Genomic DNA, 11,786 nt, shown 5'->3' with positions numbered 1-11,786 from the left:
AAAAAACATATGGCAATACATATGAAATAGAGTTTTGATAATAGGGTCCAGACATGTACAAGGTGGACACAGCCTTTACAACGGATTAACATAATCATTTTATACAAAGACTGTATTTATATTTACGTTCAATAAAATACTTTTGCACTGGGAAATCAACTGAATTGCTGTTCTATGAAAAGCATTTGCTTTGTGCCAATCTGTACACAACTTTATATGCACATGACTAATATGGTGTAATTGAGGCACTGAAATTTGTTACATTTGTGAATCAACAGGTATGTTCAGCATCACAATGCATTATAACATAAATAAGTCAAACAATTAAAATATCAAACTATGTGACTGTTAACACCAAGAAAGTGAATCCGTATTTATATAAGGAATGGTATGTGATCAAAGTATTTAATTAAATTTCATTTTAATCTAGTTTTTATTAGCAAAGGGACTTGCTGGCATTCTAACAGACCATATAGGCATAGTATGATATTTATTCTCAGATATGAAACATGTTTATTAAAAATAATAATTTTCAGGTACATGCAAAGGACATAGAACATAACATTAAAAGAACACAGGAATGCTGAACTGTGAGAGATATCTGTACAATAAAAATAAGTTATAATGTGGTGTAACTTTAGTTCATGTCCTTCGAAAATTATCTGACAGCAGAACAAAAGAACAAAGGTAAGGTAAGAGGTATTTAGATATCTGAAGATTGACATAAAACGATCATATATTTTGGCAGCTGTTCTACGATCATATCACTCTGTAACACAAATAATTACTATAAACATTGAAAAATAATCAGGAAGCTCATTATTGTTGCTGACTGTAGTACCTAACAATAACTGGTACATTTGAATGTTTTTAAGCAATACAGTAAGTGCCAATAACACTCTTTAACATCTGATGGGAGAATTAATGTTTCAAAGTTGCTCTACGGTGGCCACTTCCCTCCCCAATGTACTAAACCTGACAAAATGAGTCATCGAAGATGAAACTTTTTGGGAAAATTAATTTTTCATTTCGTTCATAGTTTTGTTTTAACACAGAACTGAATTAGAATTTAAATTGTTTCACAATTGACCAGAAATGGTTAATCTATTCAAAATATTTGTAGCATTGTCAACTTGCTGCTAAAAACAACACAACTGATCATAGAAGCACATCATCTATTATAACATTCTGAAAATGTTGACAAACATAACACTTTTGTCCAGAATTGATACACAACACATATATTTTCTGCTTAAGGAGACATTAGTGACACACCTAGTATGTGAGACCCTCATCCATCAGTGAATAATCAACTAATGGTGTACCATTATGCAAATGATTACAGTGCTAGCACATTACATGTACACACCTGCACAGACATAAACATATATCTATATACAAATATGAATGATTGTGGCAATTCCAATAAATGGAACATTATTATCCATATTAGTATCTCTTTATGTACAACACACTTACAACCATTCATACGTGACTGTACAATGTAATTTACACACTTACATCTGCTTCTCATTTTCAATGGACGATTTCAGTCCACAGTATATACTACTTACAACACGTAAAATTTGTCATTATGGAAAAAAATCTCATTAAAACAGTTTCACTGTCCATAGCAGTCTACAGAGCGACTTACATACAACATTAAGCCTCAGTTCCTACCGAATATTACAATAAATGTTTATTCACACAAAGACTTACGAAAATCACACTAATATTCAAACTTTTCTCATAGTTCTTTAATTTACATTTTTTTAAAAAAAAAAGTTTTCAGGAACTAGCTTTATTTAATGAAAATATTCACAAATGTACACTTCACTACACATTACTTGTTTTCAACAAGTTTTTCACGTAGACACTTTATTTTCTGTACAAAATATGCTTCAAGTGATTCTGCACATTTGAAGAATGGCGATTCTCTTGGATTATAATACCGGCAATTGTCAAATATTTTTGTCATGTCACCAATAAATTCACTTAACTTCTTGTATGATTTTTCATTTATCCTAAGTTCTATTGTCTGGAGATCTGGAAACATAAACAAATAAATTAGAACCAACAGCATGTACCTGAAAACATAAAAAAGTAACAACTTAACAACAAAACAAATCTCATTACTTGGCATTTAACGCTTTATTCAAAATGTAAATAAATTCAAGATTAAGATTTCCACTAACACAAACAGAATTCATTGCCTTAGGGGCAATTTGTTGTGGAAGAGTAAAAATTAACAGACCTGCATATTCTACAAAAAACTCATCAAAGTAAAATTTAAAAAAGACAGAAATAAATAAATAAATAAAATACACTGAAGCACCAAAGAAACTGGTATAGGCATGCATATTCAAATACAGAGATACGTAAACAGGCAGAATGTGGCGCTGCGGTTGGCAGCGCCTATATATGTCAACAAGTGTTTGGCGCAATGACAGGTTATCACAATTTAAGTGAGTTTGAACATGGTGATATGGTCGGCGAACAAGTGATGGGACACGGTATCTCTGATGTAGTGATGAAGTGGGGATTTTCCTGTATGACCATTTCACGAATGTACTGTGAATATCAGGAATCCAGTAAAACATCAAATTTCTGACATCACTGTGGCCAGAAAAAGATCCTGCACGAACGGGACCAATGATGACTGAAGAGAATTGTTCTATGTGACAGAAGTGCAACCTTTCCACAAATTGCCGCAGATTTCAATGCTGGGCCATCAACAAGTGGCAGCATGCAAACAACTCAACAGAACATCATCGATATGGGCTTTCAGAGCTGAAGGCTCACTCGTGTACCCTTGATGACTGCACGACACAAAGCTTTACCGACATTGGACTGTTGATGACTGGAAACATGTCGCCTGGTCGGACGAGTCTCATTTCAAATTGTATTGAGCGGAGGGATGTGTTCGGGTATGAAGACAACCTTATGAATCTATAGACCCTGCATGCCAGCAGGGGACTGTTCATGCTGGTGGAGGGTCTGTAATTTGTGTGGGGCATGTGCAATTGGAGTGATATGGGACCCCTGATACGTCTAGATACAACTCCGACAGGTGACACATATGTAAGCATCCTGGCTGATCACCTACATCCATTCATGTTCATTGTGCATTCCGACAGGCTTGGGCAATTCCAGCAGGACAGTGTGACACCCCACAAATCCCGAATTGCTACAGAGCAGGTCTAGGAACACTCTTCAGAGTTTAAACACTTCCGCTAGCCACCAAACTCCCCAGATTTGAACATTATTGAGCATATCTGGGATGCCTTGCAATGTGCTGTTCAGAAGAGATTTTCGCCCTTCCGTATTATTACAGATTTATGGACAGTCCTGAAGGATTCATGGTGTCAATTCCCTCCAGCACTACTCAGACATTAGTTGTGTCCATGCCACGTCGTATTGCGGCACTTCTGCGTCCTCGTGGGGCCCTACACAATATTAGGCAGGTGTAGCAGTTTCTTTGGCTCTTCAGTGTAAAAACTATTTGCTTGTCTTTACATTCTCCATTTGGCACAATTACATGTGGAAGACACAGTGATACACTGTGAGAAGAAAAACATCTCCATACTGAATACACAAGAATTAAAACAGATGTACAAAAGTGCACTGAACAGAGTAGAATTGATGAAGAAAAGGAAAGGTTGAACTTGCTAAGTAAAACAATATTTAATGATAACTGTAACACTCCCAAACCCTCTGCAAGATTACGAGTTAACAGCTCTCCCCTTAAATCTTCTTTATCTAATTTTGATTTTTCTTGCCATCAATTTTATTTACTTCTCTCTGGTGACATACCTTTTAAGAAAATCTAACTGTGGTACTGCTCTAATATTAGGGTTTGATATTGTTAAACAGTTTATGCAACAATCAAGTTCTCCCAAATTCCAGTCCAGAGCCTTAACTGTAGTGAGCATTGACTGGTCTCTAAAATAAGAGAGAATTTACCAAACAATGTGAAAAAGAAATGACACACTTTTTGAATGTCACAGAATGTTTGACTTTCTGCACTCTCTGGATAGAATGAATCTTAGTTATGTTTGAGTCCCATAAGCATGTATAGTTAAATATATTTTAGTTCTGTACATCTGTGGCCAGTTACTATTCTGGTTATGAACTTTGAATTGTGTTGTTTGGAAGATAAAATTGACAAAAATAACTACTCAAGCTAGTAAATATTAAGGTTTTTCACAAACATTTGTGATGTGAATTTGTGTTTGGTCCACCCCTTGCTTGGTACGATCACAGTCTAACACATACAGTCACAACACTTCTGCTCCTCGTTGTTATGCACTGCGACAGCAGTGCTCTAAGTGATCAGACAGCTTCACTTATGTATAAAATATAGGACGAGTGCAAATAGGATCTTTTATATTTGTAATAGTTTTTACAATAGGGAGCATATGTAGTGTCACCAAAATCGGCAATACCCACCACATTTGTCTTTTTTTAGTTTCCTAAATTTTATTTTCTTCTAAGAACAATAAATGGCTTGTCAATAAGTGAATGTGGAACCTAAGAAATTTATGTGGAATGCAACACCCGCATTATTTAACATACCAAATAAACCATCACTCCTGTAGTGGAAGGGAAAACCACACAAACATAATAAAACATCAAAAGCAATAAAATTATTTCTCAACACAAAAGAAACTGATTCCACAGCGGACATCTTAGCCACTTATGGGAACAATATTCAACATATTTGCTTTTGAAGCAAAAATAATTACATTTACATAAATATTTGTGTAACAGGAAGACAACTGAAGTGTAAGAATGTAAGAATCATTAGTTTCCATATAAAGTTGCTAACTGTAAACGAAGTGCCTGTCATAATAAGAAAGAACAGCAACAGAAAACTATGCTTCTCATGTATGAAATATATGTTTGTATTCTCTTACTTTAACTGGAGTAAGCTGCAATTATATACATATTCAAAAGTATTTATTTCATGATCATCCATGTCCCTTGATCATTTACTAATGCTTGGAATGGAAAACTATAATAATAATTATTTTGTTAATTAAATAGAAAATAATTAAAAACAAACATTAATTTTATGGCTGTATTTCTTGCCACTATGGGCAATTTTCACAGCAATGAGGGTTGCAACTGTATATCTTAAACTGTACTATAATGTAGAATTCTCATGCAAATCTTGACGTTATCGACATCTATCAATTCCACATGATAAATATTTTCATAAATTCATAAATGGTCACAGTAATAGGTTCAGTGTCCCCCCCCCCCCCCCCCCAAAAAAAAAGCAGGTGACATAAAATGTGTGTGAGAATTTGATATTGTACCTTAGGGTGGCAGCTCAAAATGCCAATCAGAATTACAGTTCTTCACTTGCTGAAATTTAAGGGTTTCACAAACTGATGATGAATTCCCACAACTTGAAAAACACAGTTACTAAATGAACTACAGTAGCATAACAAAACCTGTAACTGACAGTATTAAATTACAAATATGTTTAAACGCGCTGTCACTGATTCCGTATACATTCTAATTGTGCTGAAAGAGCGATTTTACTACATCTGAATGCCAGTTATTAGCTATATTTTGTAAATTTACTAGCCGAGTAATCAGCATTGTCTAGGTATGCATTTATTCCAATCTTCTATTAGTCCATCTCCTCCAGCCCCAATCATTGTCCATCTTCTCCTGCCACCCCCACCCCATGGCCACCACCTCCCCCCTTCTGCCACCTTTTCCCACCCCCACACACTGTTCATCTCCCCCTCCCCCCTCTCTTTGTCCATCTCCTCCTCATCCCTCTCCCTGTCCATCTCCTCCTCATCCCTCTCCCTGTCCATCTCCTCCTCTTTTCTTTCTTTGTTTATCTCCTCTCCCCCCCCCCCCCCCCCCTCTGTGTCTATCATCTCCTTTCCCATCACTGCCTGTCTGTCTCTTCCCCCAACTTTGACCATAATTTCTTTCCATCTCTCTGTCAGTGTATCTCCTCCTCTCCCCTTCTCTCTCCACATTATCACCCCACCCCCATAGGAGGTCGGCAATTCTTACTGTCCCATATTTCTTTCCAGATTGTAAGTGATTTGGGTACCAAATTTGCCTGAAATAGTTCCAGGAATTTATTATGAGATTTTACCAATAGCTTCGCTTACATAAGCACATCAGATATATTTCACATATACAGTGGCGGTCGAAATAATAGAGCCACCTCTATTGACGAGATTAAGAACTAGGATATCTATTAGTTCGCGAAATCGCCACGAGTGCCGTGTTGTCAGTCCCTTGTAGACAACATCAGGGAAGACGTTGCTGCTATCTTTAGTCGTCCGAAAGGAAGCGTTTGAGCTAGACGTGTGAAAAGAGGCATAAAGGTAAGAATCTTATGGGTCAAAATAATAGAGCCGCTTTACACATGTGCCTTTAAATTGATTTTTATGCAGTTGTTTTGTATGTAAATTGACGTGTGGTTTTGTTTACATTCGTCTAGATGGGCAGAGCAAAGCATACCAGTGAAGATGAGCGTATAGTAATGTTCCGGATGTTCAAAAGTGGGATGTCCATGAATAAAATAGCCAATGTCTTGCACGTTTCGCGAAAACGAGTCCAGAACGCCATGAGACGGTCAAAACAAACAAAGCCGCAGGTGGAGAACAGGGGGCGACCTCGTGTAACTACTCCTCGCGTAGACAGACTCATCACTAGGGAAGTGAAGAAAGACCCATTTTTGTCAACACCCCGACTGAAAGCCATTTTGTTTAGCGACGAACATGATGTTCAACCATCAACCTCAACGATTCAAAGACGACTGAGATCTGCAAAATTGAATGGGCGCATTGCAAGAAAGAAGCCACATGTTTCACAAGCTAATGTTCGGAAAAGGTTAGCCTTTGCCCGGAGAAATGAACAAAAACCTAATACTTGGTGGAGGAACATCCTTTGGTCCGATGAATCCAAGTTTAATAGGTTTGCCTCAGACGGAAAAGTCTATGTGCGCCGCCCACCAAACCAGGAATTTAATCCCAAGTACACTTTAAAAACTGTGAAATACGGTGGCGGAAGTGTTATGGTATGGGGATGTTTTTCGTGGTACGGCATTGGTCCAATACACCGTATCTACGGCATAATGAACGCAGAAATGTACAAAGACATCTTGCCAAATGTGATGCTGCCTTATGCTGAAGAGGAAATGCCGCTGAAATGGAAATTTCAGCACGATAACGATCCAAAGCATACTGCAAGGATCATAAGGCAGTTTGTTCAAGAGCACAATATCGAAGTATTAGAGTGGCCACCTCAGTCCCCTGACGCATCACCCATTGAGAACTTATGGGAGATCTTAGACAAGAGAATTGACCGCTCAAAAGCTACATCGTCAGAAAAACTGTGGGAAGAAATCCAGAGAGCCTGGTATGCGATCAGTAGTGACGAATGCAGGCGTTTAGTAGACTCTATGGGTAAGAGGTGCAGGGCAATCCTCAAAAATAAGGGTTACCCCACGAAGTACTAATGCAGCCCTATGCAAAAAAGACTGTTCCTGTACGTTGCATAAGACTGAGATCAAGTACAATATATTTGTTTCAATTGGCTCTATTTTTTTGACCCTGTGGTCTGGTATTCTTTTGAATATTATCGATTATTACTGATTATTTTGTGTTGTGTTATCGATATAACTGACTATAGTACAATGTGACTCGGTTGTAATGGTTTCCATCATAGTTCAAACATGTCAAGTAATAAATGTGCACTTTATTCCAAACCTTTGCCAGGTGGCTCTATTATTTTGACCGCCACTGTATCTCTAGCGAATTTTGCCCAGCACTTTCATGTATTTTTGTAGATAAATTCAACAGCATATAAAGTTAAACATCAAGCATGATGCGGAAGTTTTTCACGCACCTCGGTGTTTATGACGTATCTCTAGAACTACATATCATACAATGATATCATTTTGTTGGTACCTATTTTATACAATCTTCAAAATGCATCGCGAATATAGTTTGTAATAAAGATGTAATAAATTATGACATCCTGCTTCGTGCAATTGCTGTACTGCATGAACTGCGAAAATGTAGTAAGTGATTCATCTTTTTGTAGGGTTGGTGAACAAGCAAAAGTCTATACAGGTTTGAAATTATGTGTACAATTTGTTACAAGTCACTAAGTGCTCTCATTCTCAAATAATGGATGTGTAAATCATGGGTATGCGTGTGTCGTGGTCTACACTGCTTTTTCACCCCCATCCCCATCCCTTCGGTAGGTAGTAGGTTCTTAACACCACAGTGACTCTTTCCAGCCAGTAAGTGAAATGTGTAGAACCTTACAAAGTTTTGCTGAAATCAGTCCAGTGGGTTAGGAGGTGATGTGAAACATACATACGGATATAAATGCACCCATAACACAGGTACATCCATTTTTATAATATATATATGGATAACAAATCAAACAAAGCTGCCGTCAATTTGGAACATTCATTTAAACACTACAATCGTTTACTAAGCATGGTCTCACTGAAAATAGTATTCCTGTGAGCACTTCTAATTTTTGAACTGACTGACCCAGCTAGGCATAGGGAGATATACAGTTGAATGTGGACTCCAAATCGTATTTCACATTAACAAATCATGTCAGAGATGAAAGAAGAATGCCAGCCTTTCTTTTGAAAGAAACAGATTTAGGACCAACTGATTTAAAGTATTTGTTTTGTAAACAGAAACTCCTGATGTTTTTACTGTGTTTAGTTATAGTTTTTATGACTAATTTTGCATTCACAGCCCTGATCTCAAGCTCACATTCATGTTTACAGCCATGCTGTCAACCTGGAATCTGGCATCATTATTGGTCATAGATGAATTGTGACTAATGACTAGGGCCCAAGTGGCATGTGAGCTTATCAAATGATGTGAACCAAGGACCCAGAGATTATGAAAACAGATACCACTCAATCACTGGAATGAGTATGGCAGTAAACTGTCTAGGAGCAAGTCTCTGTTGCATTTTAAAGTGGCACAGCAACATAATAATCTTTGAAGGATATGCAGATGGCAGACAGATTCATTGCAAGAATCCTAAAAATGGAATTCAGGCACAAAGGAAGTATCTTACAAAACCCTTGTTTGAACATTTCCTTAGCATTGCCTCTCTGAGCCCTTACCAAAGCTAGTTATGGATTCAGCACAGCTCTACAGGTATATAAGCTAGGAGAGTGGTGATGTCATACACTGAGCATTCATGCTGGGCAATATTAAAAATTTGTGGAAGGCTAGCTGTTTTATTTTTAACATGGGGAAATGCCAGTTATGTAATACCCCCTCTCTAGTGAAATGGAAAAGTACGCTTCCAGTCAATATCTCTGAGTAAGAAGGAACTCAATGATTGCCGTATATCCTAGCAGGCAATTCCTACAGGTGTCTATGCGTTACCAGCATGTGACAATGACAAAACCTTAAACTGCAACTTTGTATTGGCCTTGTAACTTTGGGAGAAACAAATTATTATTATTATTTCTTCTTCCTCAAATACTGAGAAACAGTGTAGCATGTGTTACTAGGCAAAACTATTTTCTTAACTGCAAGTCCAATAATTCTAAACCAGATTTTGAAACTGAGATAGATGAAGTGAAAATGGGCAACTGAACAGAGATTTATTATATGGTTGTGGTGAATGTCCAGTCCTTAAGTTCACAGTAACACGAGCAAAACTAATGCAAAATGACCTCTATTCTATGGGACACAGGTAACTACTGTCCTATTGTAAATATCAGTGTCGTCATGTAGATATAAAACTTGCAGTCTGAGATAACAGATAATAATATATGCTTGTTGGTTAAACTGTTTTATTGATGGTATTTAATTCAAATGACTGGTTTCAAAATTATACAACTACATCTTCAGATGCACTTTTAACAGCAAGATGAAGTTTTATAAGTATCATCAATGAAACAGCTTAATGGATTATCAAATAACACAACATTAATAAAATACAGCTGAACAACTCCAAAGTTTGACTCACAACAATGAATCACACCAAAACAAACAAGTGATACTTCAATTAACTGATGAGCAGGAGCTTTTTTAAAGTTGCACTTCTATGTAAATTTTACTAAAGAATGAGCAGGAAGATTTCCCATGGAACGTGACGAGTGAGTGGGTGGATGGATGGCTGCATGGACATCATAAATCTATAATAGGCAGCTATATTGAGAAGTGGGCCACAAGACATCAACAGTGTAGTAGATCATGCTTTATTCTGGTGGGGGAGATAATTTAAATGTAATGATAGCATGCACATTCTTCTAGAGGGAAGTGAAGTACAGTGAGTAGAATTAGTTGAATCGGCACTTTTTTTAATGTGACAGATTTCATTAAAAAATTACCTAGATATACTTTGTGTTAGTACTAATAGTGTCAGTTTGAAATTTACACAGTGAACAAAATCTTTCTGTTTAGAATATACAGTTTTTTTGTGTTTACCTGCAGTACAAAGAGATCTGATTTATGATTAATTACTATTACTTAGTTAATGTATATGTAGTCAGCAATTACTGATTTATTTATGGTAATAAAGCTGACCAAACAATTAAAAAAACTAATAAGAATGAAAGTTAGAAAACAGAATGTGGACATGATTCAAGCAAGTAAACTTAGTTCGTAAAATAATTCTTATGATAAGCGTACTGAAAATGGGCAATGAGAGACACAGAGGACACCTGAACCTAAGGGCTCAAATTTGACGCTACAAAAGAACAAAAAAAGTGGTGGAGGGCAGGAAGGGGGGGGGGGGGGGGGGGGGTGGAGGGATGCCTGTAGATGTTTAAGAATAATGCAAAAGCTTCTGTACTATGAATGCAAGAAATTGATCTAATCATTCCTCAAGGGCAACACACTATGAAAAGTGAAGCAATATCCACAGCTGACGTTCTAAGCTGAGTAGAAGATTAATTTAGAGTTTCCAAAAGAGAAATAATGAATATGTTAAATGGAATGAAGGTTTCATTGTTATTAAAATGTTTTGTTAAGTTTTGTTTAACGATTTATGTATGCAAGATATAACAATAAATCTATTAATTTTATATAAGGCAGCCATTTATTATTGATAGTAGCTTTGTATATTAATAATTAATGGCTTAAGGAATTAAATGAAGAATATAACAGAAAATGAGCCCTCGTTTTTCTGAATATGTGAAGCACTTTGTAAAATAACCATTCCTCATTACCTGCTATGGAATGAGGTAGTTCTGAGATGTGGTAAACTGAAATTAGCAGGTATGTGTTAAAATCTCTTTCTAATATCAAAACATGAAACTCGAACTGTGCATGACTGGACTTACCCATTGGCTCTTTTATTACTTTATAGTAATCGGGTGCTTCATTTGGATCCACAGGCTCCATGAATGGCCAGGCACTTTTATGAGCCTACAAATTAATGGAAAAAACATGAATATTTAGAGATAAATAATTATTACCGCACATATACTAAAACATTTACAAATAATATTTACCTGTAATTGCTTTATCAATTTTCTCAAGCCCTCGAAGTCCTTAGAATTCAAATTCTTCATATTAGCAAAATTTATGTTTGAATTTCGCTGACAATTAGGACAGATGTATTCATCTATATTGTCAGCTTCTGACTGCAGGATACCAACACATCGACCATGGAACCAATCTTGACACCGATCGCAGCAAATATAAAACCTAGAAAGATTAATGATAATGAGATATCCCATTGAAATTATTCTTGAAGGTAAAATTGTGAATAGATTATACATGAAAATAACAACCAAGAAAAGGTATTTA

The 11,786-nt window shown here is 36.5% G+C and overlaps 1 protein-coding gene across 1 annotated transcript in view; it reads right to left on the bottom strand.

The window, feature by feature from the left end:
• Positions 1 to 718: 718 nt before the first annotated feature.
• LOC124614612 (nucleosome-remodeling factor subunit NURF301) overlaps positions 719 to 11,786 on the bottom strand; it is a 298,073-nt gene continuing 287,005 nt past the window's right edge. The window contains exons 37-39 of the mRNA XM_047142958.1: positions 11,489 to 11,684; positions 11,318 to 11,402; positions 719 to 2,046 (exon numbers count right to left, since the gene is read on the bottom strand). Of these exons, the coding sequence (XP_046998914.1) occupies positions 1,844 to 2,046; positions 11,318 to 11,402; positions 11,489 to 11,684 (484 nt within the window). The 3' untranslated portion in view covers positions 719 to 1,843. The remainder of the gene's footprint in view (positions 2,047 to 11,317; positions 11,403 to 11,488; positions 11,685 to 11,786) is intronic.

The sequence above is a fragment of the Schistocerca americana genome, chromosome 1 (genome assembly GCF_021461395.2).
Source record: "Schistocerca americana isolate TAMUIC-IGC-003095 chromosome 1, iqSchAmer2.1, whole genome shotgun sequence".
Lineage (NCBI taxonomy): Eukaryota > Metazoa > Arthropoda > Insecta > Orthoptera > Acrididae > Schistocerca > Schistocerca americana.
The sequence above is the reverse complement of the archived record's forward strand: the minus strand, read 5'-3'. Positions and strand labels throughout refer to the sequence as shown.